The 23,732-nt window shown below is 44.9% G+C and overlaps 1 protein-coding gene across 9 annotated transcripts in view; it reads left to right on the top strand.

The window, feature by feature from the left end:
* Window positions 1-23,732, top strand: part of LOC112982199 (PH and SEC7 domain-containing protein 3) — a 141,609-nt gene that overhangs the window by 69,599 nt on the left and 48,278 nt on the right. For all 9 annotated transcript variants that reach the window (XM_064501795.1, XM_026098429.2, XM_026098420.2 and 6 more), the window contains 5 exons: window positions 1,198-1,404; window positions 1,512-1,592; window positions 4,642-4,754; window positions 7,426-7,484; window positions 11,558-11,647. In XM_064501795.1, the coding sequence (XP_064357865.1) occupies window positions 1,198-1,404; window positions 1,512-1,592; window positions 4,642-4,754; window positions 7,426-7,484; window positions 11,558-11,647 (550 nt within the window). The remainder of the gene's footprint in view (window positions 1-1,197; window positions 1,405-1,511; window positions 1,593-4,641; window positions 4,755-7,425; window positions 7,485-11,557; window positions 11,648-23,732) is intronic.

Raw genomic sequence — 23,732 nt, 5'->3', positions numbered from 1 at the left:
CGTGTTTAAAGTCATCTTTAACTCATTCCACTCCTATCTGCCCTGCTTGTGACATCTGCTGATCATTCATTAGCCTTGTGTAAACTAGAATTTAATGGAAAGAATTTCTGTATTGTATTTTCTTAAATAAAAATGCTGTTGCTCACACACAGAACTGTTTTTTGCAAGAATTTTCATGCAGTTGTCAGAGAAAAGCTTTACCAAAACAAAACAAAAAAATCTAGCTGTGTGCAGGGGAGTGTTTGCGGAGGAGCGCTTTCTTAAGTGGAAGGATTTTGCTCCTTTGAGGGGAGAAGCAAAACAAGTACATGGCAAGAACTTTCCTGCTGTAGTAGAAGTGGAAGGAATCTATAAATGCATGATTAATATAAAGCGCCCTGGGATTGCAATACTGCACATCCCTACTTTGAGCAGCTGCGAGGCAAATCGTGGCGGCCACGAGGGACTATAGGAGAAAAGCAAGTGGTTTCCGCATTGGCCTCGTGGTTCGTGTCTCCATCCAGCTCTCAAAGATGGGCTCCTGGCTTGGAGCCCTGCTTTTCCTGGTGGTGCCTCCCAGCAGGATGCCCACGGCATGTGGGCAGTGCAGGCGCTGCTGAGACTTCTGCTGAGGTTATTTTAGATTTGAGGAGTAGCAGTGTTTCCAGGACAACTGGGGAAGAATGAGGAAGGGACTTTTGCTGGGTCAGCTTGGAGCTGCTGCACATCCTGGCTTGCTCACTGCTTTTTCCTGTGGAAAATGGCTTGTGGCTTCCCTCTTGCAGGCACCCCTTCAGCCGTTCTCAAAGACTGTGGGTGCCTACCACTGGCAACCAGTTGGGCTAAAAACAAGTAGTGCAAGAAATGAACAAGGAGTCCTTACTGTTAGGTATAAGTTATAGGCTGATAGTAGCAAACAGTTTTCTGTGAAGTGAGCACAAGTTTTGGGCTTTCTCACTCTTGGCACTCCTAAAACGTGAGTGCAGAGTGAAGTGCTGGAACTTAAATTTGGGCCTCCGTGTTTAACCCTACGAGCTCTGACTGTGAAGTAAATATCTCTGTTCTGCACAGTTCCTTCAGTTAGGTGGCATTCACTGCATCATGTAATCTTGACTCTGTGTCATTAATCGCTTTCCAGTCTGAGAGGAATTAAGTCCTTCTCAAAAATGTAATACCTTTTATTTTTTTTCCCCTTTCCCCATTCCTTCCATCCAATAGCAATGTTAGACTGCAGAATATGGTGTTAGAGTCCAGTGCTGCCATGGGGAGCAATGAGCTTCAGGAGAAGGATGCCGCAGGAGCCCTCGGCTGCGATCTCAGCAATGGCAGCAGCAGCAATTTGGAAGCAGCCCGACGCCTGGCCAAACGCCTCTACCATCTGGACAGATTCAAACGGTCTGACGTGGCGAAGCATTTGGGTAAAAAGTATGTGTTGAAATGAGACCTTTGCCATCTCATTCAGAGCATTGGTTCTGAAGAGTTTATTCTTGATTGACTAACCTTTATTATTACTATTCTTTTTTTTTTTGAAGCAACGAATTCAGCAAACTTGTGGCTGAAGAATACCTTAAGTTTTTTGATTTCACGGGCATGACGCTGGATTACTCACTGAGGTATATGCCTGTTTGCAAATCTTGCATTCTTGTTTTAGTAACGGTGCTGTTTCATGTGATGTCTCAGTTGAAGCATTTGCATGATGAGGGCTTATGAGGGAGAAAAGGGAAGTGTGAAGCACTCTGGGACAGACCTTTTCTTTCCTATATCTCTTGGCATGTTGGTATACCCCATAACACCACTGGAGGGCTGGCATTTCCTGGAGGGGGAAATTTTGGGGTTGACCTGCTTAGAGATAGGTTGTGTGCTTGACACAGTGGAGGAGAGAGGGGTAAAAATTACTAGTCCCCTGTTCACCAAGTGACTCGTCATCTGGCAGGTGCACCTGAAGAACGAAGATGTTGTTCGTGGCTGGACTGCACAGGGCTTGCAGCCTTTTTGGTTGGTGCCTTGTGGAGTTTGCTCTGCCTGGCTGCCCTGTGTACAGAAGGGGCCAGGATTTCAAGCAGCTTGGCAGCCCCCCTCGCCATGTCCCTCAGAGATATCTAAAAATGTGCAGAACAGCAAAAACTTCCAGATGGGAAATGCTCTGAGTGTTTGGTAGATAGTTATGTGGGTGTTTGAAAGCCCATCCCTTCAATGTTCATGTCCTTTTAACCCTGGAACCAGGCCTTAACAGTGTTTGCTTTCAATATTTTTTTATCTTAGGAGTCAAAATACCAAACCTGCGTAGCAGTGGCCTGTTAGTGTAGTTGCTGGTGTTCTGACAGTTAAATGGTGACATTAAAGGAGGGGGATTTAAAGTAATTTTTAGTTATCTGGCTCAGATTACTTTAGGTTGTTTTTTTTCCTCTTTTTTTCTTCTTCCTCTTAATGATACAAAACCGAGAAGACTATTAGCCCTTATCAGTCTCTTGGCATAGGTAGTTGGAGGGGCGTTGCTCCAGGAAGCCGAGGTGAACGTCAGTCCCCATCAGCACAGCAAAGCAGAGTCTCACTTGCTGAAGACAGTGCAAACACCTGCTGAAGAGTTAATCCAGCACGTAAATGTTTGGATAGAGCAAAGCCAGAGCCCTTTGTCCTGGTGGGGCGGTAGCCTTGGTGGTGGGAAGTTTGCTCCTTGTTTTGGGTACTAGGAGCCATGAAGCATGATTCTAAATATACTTCATCTTTTAAATTGTGAAATCCAATACCTAATTAAATTGTGGCACATATTTAGGAGGTCTCTTCTCCCTGTAGATCGCCTGTTAATATTAATAGTCATGACCTTCGGTGAAATACACTCTAGCTGGGCACACAAGGGAGTTGCTGAGTTTTCATGCGTTACTGCTTGTCAGCCAAGCTGCAGTAGCAGCCGGACGCGTGCCTTCAGCACAGGCTAAGGACAGAGCATTGGCCTCAACCTTAGCTGCCCAAAATGTTTTGCCTCACATTTGCAGTGAGTAATCTCCCTGTTACTGCTGACATGCTGATGCGCTGTGGTTTGTTAAGCCACAGAGACATTTGCCTGTTGAAGCCCTTGGCAGCTGTCCAGACCCACATTGCCTGTGGGAAGCTGTTGTGTAGGGTGTATTGCAGTCAGCAATGAGTCCTGAGCATGGACTGGAGTCAGTCCCAAATCTTCCCCAGTCTGGATCACCCTGCACTTTCCCACATATGGGCCCACTCTGCTCATGCATCTCTCAGGTCGTCTGCACGGCTCCTGGAAGACGTATTGCACCCAAACAGCCCCTTTCAGAGCCTGTCCCAGTCCTGCCTGTGGGGCAGGGAGCTCATCTGCGGGGCACCAGCCAGCCAGCCTGCTCTGAGAGGACAGTCAGTCCTGTCTGCCCTCTGTTTGGGCTTCCTTGCTGCCTCCCTCGCAGCTGTGAGATGAGAAACCCTGAGAAGACTCAGTTGTATCTACTTGTGAACTTGGTCATTTGCAATGCATTACATGTCAAATTAAGTTATTACCCATCAGGTCACACTCTGTATGCGTGTGATATCATTGCAACTACAGTTCGTCTCTGACCTTGCATCGAAGAAATGAAGTTAACACTTATTCGTGCAGGTTAGATAACCTTGAATGTTCCTATAATGTTTCCCACTCGAATCTACTGTCAATTTAAATCTCTTGGGATATTCAGAAATTGTCTATCAGGCATTCATTTTATATGCCTTCTTCCTTCAGACCCAAAAGCTTTGTGTTTTCAGGCTTTTTTTTATTAACATCCTGACAAATAAAAGTAGGCTGAGACTTCTGAGGTCATCTCTTGGCTCCAGGATTTGGGGATTTTGAGAAGTACAGAAGTTCTTCATGAGGGCTGGCAATAAGGCCAGTTTTTCTAGCAGAAAGAAGAAGAGAGTGGTTAAGAGGCTATGTCTAAGTTGTGGACCCAGGTGCACACCAACCCCATGCCCTTGAGCATTGTGAGAGGAAATCCAAGAAGGCCAGGTTGCTCTTGCTGTTACTGAAGTGCCATGGGAGAAGTTGCAATTCTTCTGACCCCTTCCCCAGATGCTTCCTGTGGATCAGGTAGTGACACTGCCCCTCTGCAAGGCCATTAAGACTGTAATGTCTGCAAAGCGACTGATGTGGTGATGGCTGCTCTGTAGATGTCCCTCCCTAAGGAGAGCTGCACGTTCAGGCCAGGCTCCAAGTCTGCAGTGCACCTGCCTGACTTTGCTGCTTGGAATTGTTCCTTTGCTTTCAGTGCGAATATTAATAGGTATAAAGTTAAAGCATATAGGGCTGATGGACAGTTAGAAGAGGACAGAGAACACCCCGAATGAGCATCATCCATAAATGCCACCTGCTCCAATTCCTTTCTCTCCAAAATGAAAACCACTAAAAATAAGAACAGCTATTTCAAATAGCATAATTGTTTATTAACTTACATATTTCATGGCTGAGACCAGTGGTAATCTAACTCCTTCTGGTTGATTTATTGTAATGTTCGGATTAAATACACATGGGATAATAATCTGTTTTTCTAGAAAGGCTTTTTGGAACTGAATTGCTGGGGCGCACTTGCATATTTCTTGCTGTGAAATGTGCTGTATGTGCTGTGTGAGGCCACAAGAGATTTATGATTTTAATTTTACTGTTTTCTGCCCTTCTTGTAGGAGTTTCTTTAAAGCCTTTTCACTTATCGGAGAAACTCAGGAACGAGAGAGAGTTTTAATCCACTTCTCCAGCAGATACTATCAGTGTAACCCAAACACCATTTCGACTCAAGGTAATTTTAGTTGTGATAACAAGGTCTATGGTCTCCCTCTTCCTTCATTCTCACCTTCAGTAGCATGTGTGGTGTGTATTTGGGAACTGACGATATGTAATTGCTGTGCCAAAGTGTAGAGGTCGCATGTGGTGAGCATGGAAATCTTCTCCATTTTGTACATGGAATTGTAGTGAGGCGGAGAAAATCTGTATTGCTCCCCAGTCAGGGAAAGCATTTAGGCCTCTTCAGTGCCAATCCTTAGTTTAAACATTTCCAGATTTAAATATCCCCCCATTGCGGCTTTGGTCTCATTGGTTTTGAGTGTATGTAGGTAGCTGTGCTCCAGCTATATGTGTGTGAATGCAAATAGCTCCCACTTCATGTGGAAGAGCAAGTATTCACTCTTCATACCCAGTTCAATGCGTGTCTCCCTGCATGCACTGGCAACAGACATGCCAGCTCTTGCCAGTTGTGGGGGTGAATTTTGGGTGCAGTATCCAGACCCTGGCATGGTTTCATCTAGACTAGCTAACATCAATCCGAGCGCTGCCTCCTTGCCAACATTTTCAGTCATTTTGGAAATTGACTGGGGAAACAAACAAGCACATGGATCAAACCCAGGAAAATTGGCATTGCAGAAGAGGACGAGTTGTCCACTGGCGTGCCTCTGCTGCGTCCAGCCTGCCACGCCAGCAGGGAAATCTGACCCTGTAATTCCAGTGCTGGCTGATCACAGGCCACTGAAAACTGAGAAAGGGAGGAGGACAAGAAAGGAAAGATGCATACACTCATTTGTGCCTTTGGTCTCATGTGTAAGTCAGAAGGAATAGCATGTAGCTGCTGCACTTTGAGGTACCATCACACTTCCTTACTCCTTATGTTGTGATTTGCCCATTAATGGAGCGTGAAGTTTGCCCACTCTGTGCCTGGCCATCCTTACTGGTTGGGGTGTCAAGGAAGGTGTCAATAGGCAGCAATAAGACAAGATCTGCTCCCACAGCATTTTTGTGCTCTTCCTAATGCTTTCTCATTTCAAGATACCCCAAGCAATCAATTAGAACAGGTGCATCATTTCCGGATAGAAATAATGATTTGCATGCTGATGTGGCTGTTTTACTCTAGTCCAGATTGCTGTAGGGATATTTCCACTTCAGAGCATGAGCAAGTATTGGGATTAAAGTGACCACCATAGACTTTGCCTAGGCATTTTAAGTAATTCTGATGTTGGATTCCCAGTGTCAGTAGTCAGGTGCTCCACTGCAGAAGTGAGGTACTTGTTCATTTCAGTGGAAATCGAAGATTGCATTTGAAATAGTCATTTGAGTGCACTGCTGCTTGCTTTCCTCTCTTTTCCCCATTCTCATTTCCATCGTTTGGATGCGCTCTTGATTTGGGAATGAGAGGGCAGGCTACCCTACAGAAATGCATACACCTGAACTGGAGCACCACAGCCCCAGATTCAAGCTGCTCTGAATTTACCGCTGTTGATAATAGTATTATATAGGAGAAGCAGTGCTTTGCTAGAGTGCTGGGATGTTGCTTGGGTGCTAAGGCCTGTGCAAACACTGTAAGAAAACATGGTCCTGAGCTTTGGGAACATCCTTTGGCAAGGGCTTGATCTGGCACAAATTCAAGCCTGTGATAGTCCCACTGAGTTTAAAACATGTCATGTCCATCCCTATCCTGCCCCCACTCCCCCAGTACCTCTTTTTGCTTTACTGCACAGAGGGACATTGTGTGTGGTCATTATCCAGACTTGGTGAAGAAGCTTTTAACTTAAGTGTCTTCCTGCAGTGCATGTGTGTCTCATAAATGATTCTGTTTTCATGACATCCCTGTGAGCGAAGGGAAGGTGGTACCGTGAGTTTGCAGAACAAGCAAATGGAAAAAATATTTTTTTCTAGCGTGTTCCTGATGTTTCAAAACTGGCTAGAGGCATGGGGATCCTGAATTTTCAGTGGTGTTAGGTGGCATGGAGGAAGATGAAACTGGTGTCCAATTATGCAAATAGCAGTCTGCACTGACTTTTCAGTGCTACCACAGTGACTCTAGGGATGGTGCCAACCATTACTGGTTGCTTGTTGAGGGTTTTGCTGCAAGAACTGCTTCTCAGACATCTCTGAAGCACTGACTACGCAATCTGGAGCACAGGCAGCATCAGCTGGCTGGAGTTCTGCAAAATTCAATCTAACTGAGCTCTGAATGAGGAGGGGGTTAGAGATGGAGAAACTCAGGATGCCGTCATGTTGTACCCATCCTGCACACTTTACAGGCAGGTGTTTTGGCAGAGGCAGACCATCAGATGTCCGTGTCCCTGCAGACTGGGACAAGAATGGATGTAGCTTATTTTTTGTGTTTTGTCCTGAAAACAAATGAAAAAGAGTCAGCCAATTCAGGTTGTGGTACTGGTGTTATCAAGAAAAGGGAGACAGCATGGTTTCCTGTCTGTTTTGCCTCCTCCATGGCTGCTGCACGATAGTTTTGTCAGTCATTAAAAGATGAAAGAAAGGCTGTTCTGGCTTGGCAGCTGTGGGATGACCTCACTGTTGATTTACTTAATTGTGTGTATTTCTTGATGAACAGATTCTCATTAAGGGAGCAGACTCAATTAGGCTATGAAGCTTGGTTTGCACTCTTAAAGGTCCAATTGTGGTGTTGCCTGTGACTTGACTCATGTCTCTTTCTGCAGATGGGGTTCACTGTCTCACGTGTGCCATGATGCTGCTGAACACTGACCTGCATGGCCATGTGAGTATATACATCTTCACGTAGATTGTTCCTGTCAACTTTGTACTGGTAGGGGGTGGTCTCTTGGCAGCAGGGTCCCTTTGCTGCCTACTCAAGCACCCTGAACATCTCCAGTGCAGACAGCAAGTGGAGAAAGGGTTGCACTCCTTGGAAGAGCTGTAATGCTAGGCAAGGGGCTTTCCAGCATGTGCAGGAGCAATCATATCCAGGGCTGGCATTGTACCTGGTTTTGCCCTTACGTATGAGGGTGTTTCTTGTCCTCAGGCCCCTTTCTTTCTGGTGTGCATCTCATCCTTTCCTGATGAAGGCAGCTGGCCCTGGACAGGAAGCTGTGGTTGGGACTGGCTTCCCCTTTCCAGAATATAAAAGCATCTGGGAAGGCAGAAGCAGGAAAAGAGGCAGAACAGGGCTGGGAAAGTCACACAAGGAGGTGGTGTTTGCAGGCAGCCATTTGTAGGGGCAAAAACCTGGGAAAACCAGTGTGCTGCTTGGCTAGTGTAATGTCCAGTGTGCTCAGAGCCATGAGAGCAGAGGATGAGGCGGCATGGGCATCTGGTGCAAGAGACCTGAATTCTCCCTCTGCGCACCTCTCCCCGTTGACTGCTTAGGGGAAATGAGCTTCCAGGTTGAGTCCTCTTAGTCTCACTCAGGTGGTTCACAGTGCCAACAACTGTGGGACATATTTCACCACTCATGGTGCATTATGGCTGCTCTGCGTGGTAACCCTGAGCTGATGGGTGGCCTTCTCCGTCGTGGTGAAGGGGATAGCCCAGGGAAGTGTGGTGCATCAGTGCACAGGAGTGGTGGCTTCAGCCCAGCGGTTTTGGGGTTTCTCTCCAGCTGAGGACTTCAGCCACACCACCCAGGGATCCTCTGGGCACGCAGGTGCCTGCTGCAGGGTGGCCTCATGAAATGCCCACGCTGGCTGCCTTGGCAGTGCCGGGCCTGGCATCACCACCATATCCTGCCCAGTGAGAGCTGGCAGGCATGCACTCAGAGCGCAGGACCCACGGGCATTATGTGCAGTGGGTCAGGCCACAGCAGACAGAGGCTTGGTACAGCCTAGAGAGGCTCAGCCCTGGCTGTGCCTTCCTGGAGCACTGTGGGTCTCCAAGGGTGGCCCGGCCCTGTGTGGTTGCAGCTCTGCAGCAACTGTGGGCAATGAAGCCAAGACTCCTCCGTCCTTCCCTGGGGGGTTTGATGCCCACCTCCCACTTTCTGTCTGAAAGCAGTACAAGCAGAAGTTGCAAAGGATTTTTTTTTTCTCTGAATACTGGGCCTTTTCCGACTGAGGAGTGCACCCATCCCACTGGCAAGTGAGTGGAGGTATGGGAACGCGCTCTGGTGTGACTGTTGATATATCCTACTTCTTTTGAGCACACTGGGCTCTCTCGGTCTGCCCGTGGCGGATGAGGTGTCTCCCTGGCACTCTGTTCTGCAGAGCAATGAGTAACCCTGGACCCCTGCTCTCTAGCCTCTTTGCGTTGCAGTCCAGGGAGGGAGACTGGATGTGCCTGAGCCTGGCAGCATTGCCCATCGCTCTAGTGGGCCCTGCTGTCTTTTTGAGGTACTGGAGTAAGAGATCTGGCTCTGGCCATTTATTGCTGCTGCTGAATTGCAGCTGAAGCTAGGGTGACTATGGTTGTTGTAGGATTCTCTAAGCTTGCCAGCCTGTCCTACTGGTAGTCATTAGTGTGTTGTTATATGTATGCAGCAACAATGCTTGCCAGACCTGTGTCTCTTCTTTCTGTCTTCCTGGGGTTTCCTATAATTTTTTTTTTTTCCTCTTGTTGCTTTGCATTTTTCCACATAGGTGGTAAGTTGGGCATTTCTGACTTGGAATGCAGCCCCTTGCATATATATATACACTAATTGCCTGTTTTCTAATAAGCATACAGTGCTCCAACCCTTCCTTAGCATGACTCTGCTAGAGCAGGAAGCGAATGAGTCATAGGGCTTGTCTACACTGAGCTGTTCTTGTTCCTGACATACTGAAAGTAAGCATGGACAGTTTTATTTCAGAGCCAGCTCTGCTGATTGTAGGGCTGTAGGACAGCTGCTGTGCCTTGAGTTCACACTTTCCCTTAACTCTTGTAGACAAACTCTTACTTATCCCTTTATTTGTTCATGTCTTGCTGCATTTCATTCTCTCTATAACTAAATTTCTATAACTATTTTTCTATAGTTTCTTTTTCTGTCTTTCTGTTTTTATAATTAATTTTCACTGTGTATTGGAGATGCATGCTTGCTTTTCTGCTGGCGAGTTATCACCCAGACTGCGATGCCATGTTTAAAATTCTCTAGATTTTTAACACAGCTGTAACCTGCCAGGAGCATCTGCCTGGACCTGTGTAGTACTGTGTGGAGACGTTAGCTTTGGTCCTGGAGCAACACAGCCATTTCACTGCTGTGCTAATTTTCTCAGAAGTGGGCTGAGTAGGTGAAATGAGCCATATTGCTACTGGTTCTGGTCAACATGAGGAAACACCAAACTGATATATGGAGGAAATGGACAGAAACAGGCTGAAGACTGTCTCAGGGAGGAGGAAGGCATTTGCAACTGTATGAGAAAGGGCTTCAGCCTGCATATGAGCACCGGGATTATGCTGGGGAAGAGCTATGTTCTGCGTAGCAACCAGAGGAGACAGGGTCACAGCCAGACTGGATTGTTAAGGGCCTTTGTGATGTAGAAAGTGGTGAATCGTGTGTCCCGCTCCAGAAGTATCTCCCTTTGCTTGGGAAGCAGTGTTCCTGTCTGCTTTCTCTGTGCTGATCTATGCTGGCCACAGATTGAGGAGTTTTCTTTAGAAGCTGACAGTAGAGGTTGGGTGGTTTCCTGACTCTCCTTGGTCATGCATTCTGGAGGGGAAATAAAGATGTGCAGTTCAAGGCATCATGTAACTGAAATGTTGAATGACCTATATTATAGTCAGACCCCCCTCTTGGGGCTTCTCTGCTGCATTAACTTGGGCTCTTGCTGTTAACTTGAGTCATATCTGCACATGGAGCTCTTCCACTCCAGGCTGCAGATACTTTGCATTTGGTTGGCAAGGCAAGGAGGAGGGCTTTAAGCTCAAAGGTTGCTTTTTCAGGGGGACAGCAAGCAGACCACTTTGCAGACAGGAACCAGGCAGACACCTTGTGACGCACTCTTCTAGGCAGAGGGAGCAAGCGCAGTGCAGCGCATGAGGACGCTGTGCTGCAGCTGGAGGGTCACAGTGCAGTAGCTCACCACTGGCTAGCTCTAATCAGAACTAGAAGTTGACTTTCCCTCAGATTTCCCTTGATCCCTCTTTTTGTTGGCTCAGTGTTGTCATTGCTGCCCTCTCCACTTGCAGATGTGGGGTTTTAGTGCACAGGGTGCCAGGGGGACCTAGGACAGACACCTTCATCAAGTGGTGGTGGTGACTGGGATCCAAAGAGCATCTGAGAGCACTCTCCAAATGGGAAGGTTTGGGTCCTGCATGAACACAGCAGTTCCCTTTCTGGTCATGACTCAATCTGGTAACTTTCAGTCTGAGAATTAGACAGCAAGGAGAAGAAAAGAATCCTTTGGAGATGTCAAGGCAGCCTCAACCCTGGGAACCAGAAAATGCAATGGCTCCCCTTGGGCATATTGCTTTTGTTTGGTAGTTGTCACTGGAAGTGAGGATTGGAAATCATAAGAGACAGGTCTGGAAAGGGTCTCAGTTGGTTTTTTTCTTATGCCCCACAGCAGGATCAAGTAGAGCTCTTCTGCCAGAGATTGATAGAGCCCTTGGAGACATGGGATTGGAGGGTACCCTGGACAAACGAGGGAGCTTCATCACCATCCTCTCCACTAATCTCCAGTATTTAGCTGTTTTTTCTTTTCAGATGGGTGTGCGACCTGGGGTCCAAGGGCACCTTCCCTTTTTTCAATATATTCACATGGGGTTGCTTGCGTTTGAATAATCCCGGGAATGCTTTCTCAGTATTGCCTGCCTTAGACTTAAGCAAAAGTGACGAGATGCAATTCATGTGGTATTGCTTATGAATGTCATTTTGGAAAGCAGCATGAATATGATGCTGTGTTTCTCTGTTGTCTCTTCCAGAACATTGGGAAAAAGATGACCTGTCAGGAGTTCATTGCTAACCTTCAGGGGATGAATGATGGTAAAGACTTCCCGAAAGGGCTGTTGAAGGTAAGAAATGAACTGTAGAGTATGGATTTCAGTTGTGATTTCGTGGCTCAGTTAGTGAAACATGGTTCAAAACAGAACACTCTACTTCCAAATCTTAATTGTCAAGCATGACAGGGAATGGACATGTTTCTCCACCCAGAATGTACACAACGTTTATTCTATACTTTTCCCACTGCCTTAACTTGAATGTGTTTGAGACTGTGTGCAGCATGGAGAGGCCAGCCTGAACACCAGTGGGGCCAGCTCCAGAGCTGGATGTCATGGGAGCTCAGATGGTCATGTCAGCCCGGAGCGCTGTCTCCTGATTAAATCAGACAAAAGAAGACAGTTGGTTCTCACTGTTGAATACATAGGGGCTAATGCTAAACTGCATATCTGGGAGACGTATGTGTTTTTTCATCAAAGATGCTTTGGGGTTTTCAGATTAGAATGGGAGATGTAATTTCAAATTAGAATGCTGTCTGGTACAGGCTGCTTTGCTTCAGGTTTTGTTCATTAAGTTTATGCCAGGAGTTAAATCTGAAAAACTGTTAAAGAGGCTGAGCTGGATGAATCTTGTTTTATTGTCAATAATAATGAGAATGTTTCATTTCTCTTTTGTGTGGTTGTTGGCATGAAACATCAGTCTGTTTGAATGAATACAACAGCGCTTACACTAGACTTCATAAATGTTTTGGTAATGGAAATAAAAATGAGAGATTGCTGCATCTGAGATGTGACCCAAAGCCTATTGAAGTAAATGAAAAGAATCACCATCTCTTCAGATGGTTTTGTGTCAGGCTCATTCTGAAATGCAGGCACACCTGCATAGTTACAAGTGACAGACTTTGCTTTCTAACATTTGGTAATTCCCCCTGTTTTCCTTAGCTTCTTCAGGGATCTTTATCTTAGACCCTTCTGCCTCGGTTCATAGTAGAGATCAGGGAATATACACACAGACCCTTCTTTTTAGACTTAATTATTTTTTAAATCTGGATACAGAGTATTCATCTGTCAGCAGCATCACTTAAAAAAAAATCCAAGGAAGCTTATTTCTCACTCTGCTGTCGAGAGATATGTTGAGATTAATTTGCAAGCTAATTACAGTCCTTATTGAATAAACAGGTCTCCAGGCTGTGTTTAAATAACCTTCCGAGTGCACTAAGAAGAGACTTCCATTGGTGCTCACCTGCTGTTTATTTTCCTGCTGACAGAATTACACAGTTGGGACTGAATCTTAGCTTTTAATGTTGACCTTCAATCTAATGCTGAGGTTAGCTGGCTCTTTGCCTGCCCACCCTAAGCCAGGCCCTGGTTCTGAGGGTCTTTTGGAGACGACAGGCTGGAATACGCTCCGCATCAGTGTCCTGCTTCATTTTGGGCATGTTGCTGCGTTCTGTGTGCTGCCCTGATCTCTCAGGGTGAGAGAGATTGTGCTTTCATCTTGGTTTTCTGGAGATCTTTTCGAGTCTGGCTGATGATCTGCCACTCATGGCTTTCATTTTTCACTGCGAGGAAACAGAGTGAGTGGCAATAACTGTACATTTCAGCAGCTACATTACTGCATCCACAGCAGCCACCCTGACACTAGATATGTGATTACAAAGATTTAACAGAAATTAAACCTGTATTAGTCTCAGTAAATTAAATTCAGAGAGCCGTGGTTCAGCTCGGATCTAAAGTGCTTATGGTTTGCTAGTGCATTAGCAATATAACCAATAATGAGTAGTGCTGAGGCTGCAGGCGGCCTCTCCAGAGTGTTTGCAAGTTGTCTGCAATCCCTGGGAGAGGAAGTGTTTCCACATGGTGGCACTGTGCCCTCGTGGGAGTGTGATAGTGAGCAAGGGGGTTTGGCTCAGTAGGCACCCACTTGTGATTAATGCAGGCAAGGTCAGAAAAGAACTGAGCTTTTCAGTCTCTCTGTGTTCTCCTCGTGGCTCCAAGGTGAGCATTTCAACTCCATGTGAAGCTCTGCACCTACACTCAGCCAAGCTCCAAATCAAAGCTTAGCAGTGTTGGAAGTGTAGGGAGACAAATATGAAGACATATATGAGAAACAAATAGTACATCTTTCACAACCCTAGTGCTGCTGAGAATAGAGTGCAGCCCTGAGTATTGTGGTGTTTTCTTTCTTTTTTTTTTTTTTTTTTTTTTTTTTTTGTCTGAATAGGAAAATAGCAGAGTCTCAACTAGCAGACATCAGTGTTTGAGGAGGGTCAGTTCTGTAGTAGGGAGCAGCCTCCAAAGATTTCTGATGTGAAACCTGGCATTTTTTTCTCCCTACTCCTGTGAGACAGCTGTCCCTTTATTAAGTTTTTTCTTTTTTTTTCCTCAACAATAAGGGCACTTTGATAAACACCACAAAGCTTTGTAGTTCAGGATGTGATTCTCTGTGCGCTGTTGATCGTGCTTTGGGAACTAAGACTTCATTCTGGCTAGAAATGGAAATGAGAAATGCTGATATGATCTCATTCACCTTGTGTCTTTCTGTCTGTTTGTTCATTAACACTGAAAAGAGTTTCACTCTTGTATCCCCATCTGTACAAAGATTCATCTCCTTTTCTTCATCCTCCCTCTGTTTGTCAGATCTGAGGTTGTTTTTAATGTTGAGACCCATAGAGGCAAATACGCCAAACTGTGATTAAAAGCATGGTTCTCCCCATGGGATCTGCTTGCAATATTTATATAGTCAGTATTTCACCAGGCAGGCAGATGTATGTACCTTCCCTTTTATTCCATCGTAGTTTTGCTTTGACCATCTGTCACATGTCCCATTAATCTTCCATCAGCTGCTACTAAAGAGTAGACATGGAGATTGCAGCCTGATACCCATGTACTGTCAGCGCATGCAGCCTTGAGAGTGGACACAGAGGTAATCTGTACTTACTGTTGGGTTCCCATATGCCTTCAAACTGGGGCAAACTCCTTGTTGTGAATGAGAACTAGGATCCCAAGCTGTGATTCTCTTCTCTTCCCAAGCTGTCAGCTCTCCATGGAGCTGACTAGTGTAAATAAGGTGAATCAGGCCTGTTAAATCCAGGCAGATTAAGGTTACTGAAAGAGAAATTTTTCAAAGGCAAGGAAACTTTCTGAAACTCCTCTTCTTTGACTCTAAGCCTACAGATTATTTTATATTGTATCAAGCTGTAATCAGACAACATGATCCTGAATTCCCAGCAATGTTTTCCTTCTAACTTTGATATTATAATCCTCTCTTGCAAAGGTCCTGGGGTGAGTCTAAACCCTGGAAGGAGTACTAAATACCAAGTGTGGTGGTGCCGCGACTGTCTCGCCATGTAGCAGTGCTGTGCTGTCCATGGACTCATTGCACACTCCTGAGCATGACCATGAATCGGACAGCTACAAACATTTACAGCTGGGGACAGGTGACGGATTTACCAGAAGTGCAAGGCACAAAGAGTCCCAGCTGCAGCACCCATCTCTTCACAGCAGATATGCCTGGCATCCTGGGATTAGTTGCTGCAGATGCTATTGAGGATGATGAGGGAAGCTGAAAGAGATTCAGCACCACAGTGGTGAATCAATGATAGATAACACATCAGGAACAGTTAGAACAACTAGGTCTAACATGTGGGTTGTTAGCCTAAGGGAGTCACAGCCAGATGGTTGTTCATTTATTCCTGTGGAAAGGGAGGTTGTGGCTAGTGTCTGGCTACTTGGAAGGAAGCCAAAATCACTCTGGGATAATTTCAGGAACCTCATGACTGTGGTGTAGGAACAGTTTATCTGCAGGCTGGCTTCCTCTTCTCGCTCACACCAACTTTAATCTGATGTGGTCATAACATCTTCACTGCTAATACTTTATCTATCTTCAAGGTTGGATTTCATGAGGTTGCTTGAAGTGAGAAGAGGAGGAGGTTGGCTTGGAACATGCATAACTCTTGCTGTGCACTCTTGCTTTGTTCCTTGGAGGCAGTGGTTCCCCACAAATGCTATACTGCTAGAATTGGCCACAGTGTCTTCCTCTAGTCACCTTGTGGCAAGGTGTGTGAGACTGGGCTCTAGGAAGGAGGCAGTGACAGGATTTTGTTACAAAAAGAAAGAAAGTGTCCCCCACCCGCAGAGAGTCTGCAAGGATTCACCGTTGAAAAGAGATACCTGCTTTTGTTAGGGTAACATACAAAAGCTGAAAAGGCAGTTTATAGACTGTGGAAATGAAGCTCTCCATCTTGGGAAGGGTACTCCATTGTTAGGCCATGTGTGAAGATACCACCTGCCCATGTTTCCTTCAGTAAGTATAAATCTTCTCTGAATCTGCAGCATCCAAAGTACCTTATTTCTGGAGAATCACAGGCATTTGTTCTGACAGAAGTGCATGGGTTGTAATAGAAGAAGCTGTGTGGAGCCTCACTTCATCTGTCCCACCATCCAGCCTCTGAGGTTGCCTGGCTCTGGTGACTGTGCTGCCCCATGACTTCAACAGTGGAAGGGAGGGAGATGTTGCCTGGCCCCGATGATTTCTGCTGGGAGGTGGTGGCTCTTCGCTGACTCGGCGTCATCTTGGGGCGCAGTGTCAATGCCCTTCCCTCAAGTTGAGGGAGCTGGGATGCAGCGCTGGACCTTAGCAAGAGCACTGCAGGCAGGCATTGCTGACGGAGAGAAGATTCCAGTCTTGCCTAGATGATCTGCTTTTTTTTCAAAGGCTGTTTTTTGACTAGGCTTTATCTCCTGGAGAAGCCCTGGAATGAAGTGACTAAATTAGGTGGAAGACGCTGGTGCTGAGCTCTTTTGAAGAAACTGTCCCTCTTAATTTCCTAAATGATCTGAATTCTTGATCATGATTCCTGAGATATGCAATTTTCCACTGAAGCTGCAAGGTAGTGTTTATCTCATTTTGTTGTCAGTTCTCTGCACTTTAATTAAGGATTTGTTTTTGTCACTGTCTTTCTGTCTCCTATCTCTTCTTTTTCCTTTAAACTCTTCAACACAAACACTCGATTAAAAGAGAATTACTGGCATCTTACTTGATCCATTCCAATCATTTCAGAAGTCTAGTGGAGAGAAGGGTGTGACCATCAAGTAGCTGACTTTTTTCTCTCTCATTTACCCAGAGGAAATCACACTAATCAGACTTCCATGTACACTCTAATTGCTTTCATTTGTGGTCTCTGCATTTCTTCCATTTTGTGGCTGACGCTGTTCAGCAAGGAATTTCCACCTTCCTGCTATTGCTGAATGGAAAAGGGAGCCTTATTAAGTCACAGCTAAATGAGAAAGGAGTTCATACAGCATGTCGGGAGGGCAAAGGTGAAGGGCCTCGGAAGGACAGCTTTTATTGCTGCAACGGTGTCCAGCTTTGGGCACAGGAGTGGGGGGTTGAGAGAACAAAATGCCTGTGCTCTGTTAGAAAAGTTAGCATTCTCCCTTGCAATGATCAGAACTTACCTCCCTGTTTCCTCTCAAAAATGAAATTTTTCCTTTTAAAAATGTTTCCCTTTGGATAATGTTTGTGAGGCAGCCATTTCTTATCTGCTTGAAATGACATAACTCTTACTGAAGGCCTCTTTCAGCTGCTAGGAGACAACCGAGTCTAATCCAATAGTATAAAAGTCAGGAAATGCAGAACAAATCCATCAATCCTTGTCTTAAAACTTGTTTATGAAAACATACTCTCTTTTCAATAACCAGTGAGCCACAGAGTCATAGTGGCTGAAGGGAAACCCAGGTTGTTTTAATGCTGTTCCCCATCCTCAGCAAGGACCTTCCTGCAGGGATAACCTTTGTTTCCTTCGGAATGTGATTGTGGTGTTTTGGCTTATCCTCTGTAAGAGTAATAAGGGAGTAAGAATAATAACCAGCTAAAGCAAGCCTGTGCAGAACTATGATTTAAACTGGATTATAATGATGTTTCTATGTGTGTGCACTGCTTTGGGTTCCACCAGTAACTGAAATCCTCACACCGCTCTGCCCTGTTGAAGTGCGGATGAATTTCTTTCCATGATCCAGGGACGTGATTCAATTCATATAAAAGAAAAAAAAATCTGAAATCTATGCACTTCTTTCAAGGCAAGTAAGCCCAGGTGTTATGGCTAGGAAAGCAACACGAACTAACAGCAAAGACCTAATACTGCCTACCAGCTTTATAACTCTGAGCAGGGAAAATAAAACTTTTGAAACACCTGAAAAGATGATATCTTATAAAGGTGATCCAGGAATAAGGATTCCTCTCTGTGGCCAAGCAATGGTATGAGGGATTGCTTCTCTTGGTCTAAAAGCAGACATTTCAGGAGAGGCCTGTTTCTGCTCTAACAATCTGCATTCCCCTGTGATCTGCATTCCTCTGTGTTATCTGTTCTCCTCCAACCCTTCATCCCTTTGCTTTCAGATTCTTAGTCAAAAGACCTCACCTAGCCCACTGGGCCTTTGTGTCAGCAAGCAGTGAAACCCAAGCAGTCAGCTAGGAATTTCCATTACTACTGGCAGCAATTATGTGGTTCAATGCCAGGCTCCTAATGAATGTTCAGGGGTTTCATTTTCATCTGGGGAGGTAAAGTCTCATTAGTCTGTTGTCCAAGGAAGGATCAGGCAAGTGAATCATTTGATGTTTAGCTTCCCCATCCTGTCAGATAGCCAAAGCTGTCATTTATGCTGTGGTTAATTGAAATGCGTAGCTGTTCCAGAACACGAATATCTCCATTCTGAGCTTCCCAGTTCTTGTGCTGTCAGTTCAGAAAATACAGAGTAGTGTTCTTCAGGAATAGTGCACTCTGTCACTTTAAAGAAGGAATTCTGGGCTCCTTTTGAGCTGGGAAATCTCTAATACAGTGTCACACATACATTTTGGTCCCTATGACATATTACTCCCACCTCCATGTAGGTAGAAAACAAATTCTGAAAAACATTCTTTGATCTTCCACCCACTGATCTGCTCGAAATTTAACTTCTGTACTGCAACTCGAGGGAAGGAGGAGTAGGAATATAATTTATACCATATTTAAAAAAAATAGGAGAAAGAAGAAAAGAAAATATTACTTCCACTGCTTTTGGAATTATTGCTGTATAAATCTTTGGTATCCTTGCTTTCTGTTAGTCATCACACTTTTCATATGACATTGGACTACTCTTTTTCTGACCTACTTGCACTGTTTTTTCAAGCAAGAGTGCTAGGTTGCTGCTTGAATTTTGATACCCCACACACACCCTTTTCCTTTGATTTTTAAATGGAACGTGTAATTTCCTTCCAAGGTCATGTTTCCTTGAATGATCAAGTCTTTAGAAGATCCTGCTAAAAACATGGGGCAAATCCAAGCTGCCTCTTTTGTGCCCTGCTGACACATGGGCTCTAACAGCAGTTGGAAGGGTTTCTTCTCATGCTGGAGCAAGACAAGTGGACACCCCTCCACCCCTCCATAGGTACATGCATTTATGGAGAAAAATGATGTCAAAGGCTTGCCTATTTTCCCCTTCTTGGGCTGCTCCTTCCACAATGGAACACTTGTGGCACAGATGACACCCACGTGAAGCCTGCATGGTTTTTGGAGTAGTCTTGGTCTGTTTAGTTGTGTTGGTCGTCTGAATCAGAGGGGAGCACTGAAGGGTGGTGGTTTTCTCTTTTTATGTATGTCTCTGGCGTTCCTGAGGCTAAGCATGCTCGCTGCAGGTGCAGAAGCAGGGTTGTCCGTGGACTGATCCAGGAGTTGGCTGGCTTTGCAGCAGTGTTTGATTCAGGTCATTGTGGATTTGTCTCACAGTTACAGCCATGTGGGGCTGCAGTATTTTGACAGTTTTATGGATTTGTTCAGGGGTGCTGCTCTTTTCTGTAGTTGCATTTGGCAGCTTTAACTTAACGAATTTGGTGGTGGTTGTTATGTGATGCATATTTCATGGCACCACTCATTTCTGTTAGCCTGCTGTGTAGTAAACTAGAGTTTACACAAGGAGGAGTGCATGAAGATGAACTTCTTCCTGTATAGATTATACTGCTTAGAGAGGAAACATGACAGAGCCTAGACTGTGACACTGAGTTGTTTTGGGATGCTCTGCGAGAAGGATCAAGATGGATACTGGCATCTTTTCAGTTGTAATGTGCTAATTAGGATAAAGGGGGCATAATCTCTTTGCACTCCTGTTATTAACAAAGAGTTTATTTTTATTAAATTTGTAGTCCTCCATCATACTCTACAGGGCACTTTGTATCAGGAATGATCTCTTTTGGATCAAGATACTGTGTGTCTCCCAGAGAGATACAAAGGTACGAGGATTAGTTTGGTTTTCCACCAACATTATGCATTTGTCACTCTGCTCGCCTTTGAGGAACTTACTGATGAAAAAAGTAGTAAAGACTTGGGCCTGGGACCACAAGTCAGCTGATCATGAATGTGCTTTTAGTGTGCTTCCCATGTAAAGTAAAACATGCAAACTTGGTTACCTGCAAGGACTCATTGGATCAATGCTTGTATTTTCCTGGTACTATGAGTTGGTGTGTTTTGCTTCTTGATCCAGGTGGTCTAAAAGCACATGCTTATGCAGTTACAATAGTTTAGTTTACATGGAATAACTATCTGGGCTGTAGTAATTGGATCGCTTTCCATTGTAAGGATCATTTTCCACATTGTAAGGGAAATCAGAGTCATCTCCAGGGATCCTTCAGCACAGATGTTTGTGCTGCATTTAAAAGTGTAAAAAGCAAAAGATTTTCTCTCAAAGACATCAACAAGTGGTTTTTTTGATGGTGAATTCACTGAGACTATGATAAGACCCAGAGTCTCTGCAAATGTCTGGTAATAAGATACTGCGGCCAGTAGATAATAAGGAGTATCTCATGGGTGGAGTTTGGTGGATATTTTCACATCTTTCTGTCAGTCTCCATGATTCTCCTACCATGCCTGAAACATGCTGTTATGGTTCCTTGTTGACAGGGTTGCTCGTGCATGTAGAAGTGAAGTAGTTGCTCTAATATTTAAGTATCTGCTGTTTATATGGATGGCAGACATTAAGATTTAATTCTGGTTGTCAGCTGCTGCTGGTCAGCAGACCTCAGAAATGATTATCTTAATGTTCCGATAATGTCAGTTCTCAAAGTAACTGACCATTGATCTCTTGTTTACATCTATTTCAGTAGCAATCACATATATGTAATTTATCCAGCAGAATTAACTTTTCCTATTGTATTTGTTTGGGGGGGGGGGGGGATCAGGGGTGAAGGAGGAAGGAAATCAATCTGCATATGAAAGATTTAATGTTGTTTATTTAACAAACAACAGTATTTAATAGCAGTATTAAATATTGCTGCTTTTCTGTGCTGCACAAATATGTCACTGGTTCTTGAGAATGTATTTTATGTAATTGATTTGTGCGTGTATTTATGTATTCTGCTGGCTTTTGTTGTTGGCATCTTTGTCACTGGGATCAGGCTTAAATGATACTAATGGATTCTTGTGGCTTCGTTTGAGGACATTGAAGCTCTTCTTCAGACATTATAGCTTGTTTTACTTGGATTTTTGTCCTGAGAAACCAGTATAGAATTTCACTTTGAATTCCACAGGTTTTCTTCCTCTGTTGTTTATTTGCTGAATGACATTAGGAGGGCAAAGCAAGGGGTGGGTATGCTTATCAGCCAGAAAACCTGACTGGTGAGAGGGAGAGGAGACAGGAGGTAGATTATTGCACTGTAAGCTTGTTCCCTACATGAGAGGTGTACTGTACCATAGGGCTTGTGGCAGATAAAAGCTTTTGGATGGCTTTAAAAGATGGAAAGAACAGTACAGACCTTCTGTTTTTCTTTCCTCCTTCATAAGCTTTGGCCCAAAATTTTGAATTTTCCTGCCAGTTTATGGTCTGCTCCTTAGATATGCTTGTAGGGAAGTAGAGTTTTGATCCTTTAGACCACCCAGCTGATGTCACGGGGTTGTCTAAGTAATGACTGAATATCTTCTGTCCCTTTTCTACTGACTCTTCTCTGGCCTCTGTCCCAGTGGAAGACCGTGGCTTCTCACCACAGCTGGGTCTCCTGGGGTGCAGAGACCTCTGGTTTCTCTGGTATTTCACTGCCATCGCAGCCCGTCTTTAAAGAAATTCCTTCTAGTCCTCTGTGTTAACAACCCACTTCCCTTCTTCCTTAGAAATCCCTGTTGCTCAGTTACAGACACAAATCAATTCCTGTGTGTGTGTTAATTTCTAAAATGGTAGGACCTCTCTGATGTTCGAGAGTGATGGTCTTTCCCTACAAGAAGAGTAATCGCTGTGTACATGGGTCTAATTACTCAGCCAGGATTACAAGGTTGTATTATCACTTACAGATGAAAATCAGGGCACTGATGAAATAGTTGAATCCCTGAGCTGAAGGCATTTAAGGCTTCAAAAGCGTGATCTCAAGAGGCTCTCTCTTTTACAGAGCATACGCTTACAAGTGCTTTTTGTATTCTGCTAGGAAAAAAAACGGGATTTGAACAAGATGCAGCCTGTCATGCTTGGTATTTTGGACTGCTTCTTGGTGACAGTGGAAGCAGGTCTGATCCCATGTGAATTAAGGTTCCTGTCCTGTCTGAGGACCCGCTAACCTTGCTTAGAGGATGCTCGATTGAGAACTGCTGCACTTAAGCAGTGGTGGTGCTGCTGTGCCATGGGCAAGAGCAAGGAAATGTTGCTGTGCTCCAGTCTAGCTTGTGTTTAATAACGAAATTGCCCTGCATAATGCACATTGGCCTAGGTCTGCTTGTGATATTTAGCAAATATAATTATTTCAGATATGCTGAGGGTGCTTGGAGAGGTGGCCTTATAAATCCAAGAGCAAGAATAATCAGCTAAGCAGGGGGCTGGCAGGTTAGGGAATGATTTGTAGCCATTTATGTAGCACCTGTCGAGACCCGCTGCTTAGCTCATCTGGAACAGTTTGATTGCATTGAAAATTTCCTCTAAGAAGAGATTTTCTTTGAAAAGCTTTTCTACTAGCCGTGGATAATATCAAATGGGTTAAGTAATGTAAAATGCTTTCTGGGAAGTGGCACAAGTAACTTAGAGTATGCAGTAGCTTTTTGCGAGATCCCCTGTTCTGTCAGACAACCCCTAGCAATAACAGGTTTGTGTTAAAAGGCTGGAGCACATATGGGATTTGTGCTTAATGCGTGAGGGGTGGGCTTTCTGGACCTGACTTTTTGTGGAAATGAGAATGCATGTTGCTTGTTTGCCAAGTGGGAACAGGTCAGTGCTTCATACAGAGCAGAGGCAGGATTTGTGGGGAATCAGAGCTTTCTCATCCTGTGAACAGTTTCTATACTGACATTTAGGTTCCTCATTGCTTGTTTCACTGAGATCTCAGGCAAGCTTTTGCCAGCTACAGGCAGCTCAAGAAGTGCTGCCTGGGAAGGGAGCAGTGAAAAATTGGGAAGTGGGAGCACAGAAGCCAGAAATGGCCACGGGGGTGGGGAATTCGGGTCCCTTTTCTTGCTTCTCCACTGCCAGTCTGCCCGGTCTTCTCTTCACATGGGATTTGTGGCTGTGACATCCCATGGGGAGAAAGAGTGAAGGGTGGCTGCTGTCTGAAGGAGGTTATATAATGGGGAGGCGGCAGTCTTTTACTAGCAAAAATGTGTCTAAGACCATAACGAGACCGTCTGGTCATCTGTCCACTTACAGCAGAAGTCACTGATTGCAAGAGGCAGTGAATGTATAACCAGGCAAAACGCCCACTCAGTTCATCTGCTTCTTATGCCCTTCTGGGTACTGCAGCACACATGACGAAGGCTAAATGAACCCGTGTTCTGCCTTAATGTAGCTGCTCTTACACTAAAAATGGGACTTGGGCACGAATCAGGGCTGGAGCCTCTCAACCTAACCTTCAGGTAACTGACGTGTTTCAGTGAGGAACGTTTGTGTCTTGTGCTTGGGAAATAACCCGTGTTTCATTGCTACGATTGTGATGACTGACAGCAAAAGTCACTCTTTTCCCCCATGTATGTCTTGGCAGAAATACCACTGTGCAAGTGACAGGATGGGAGTACCCAGCATCCACCAGCACAGAATGCCTCTCAAACTGGGTCTCACTGCTCTTTACCATTGCTCTGTACAGTGTCTAGGACGGTGACCGAATAGTGCTTTAGTGCAAACAGTGAAGCAGGGGGCTCAGTCGTGGCTGGACCACATGTAG

Source organism: Dromaius novaehollandiae, chromosome Z (assembly GCF_036370855.1).
Source record: "Dromaius novaehollandiae isolate bDroNov1 chromosome Z, bDroNov1.hap1, whole genome shotgun sequence".
NCBI classification, from domain to species: Eukaryota; Metazoa; Chordata; class Aves; order Casuariiformes; family Dromaiidae; genus Dromaius; species Dromaius novaehollandiae.
This window is presented reverse-complemented; position numbering and strand designations above follow the sequence as displayed.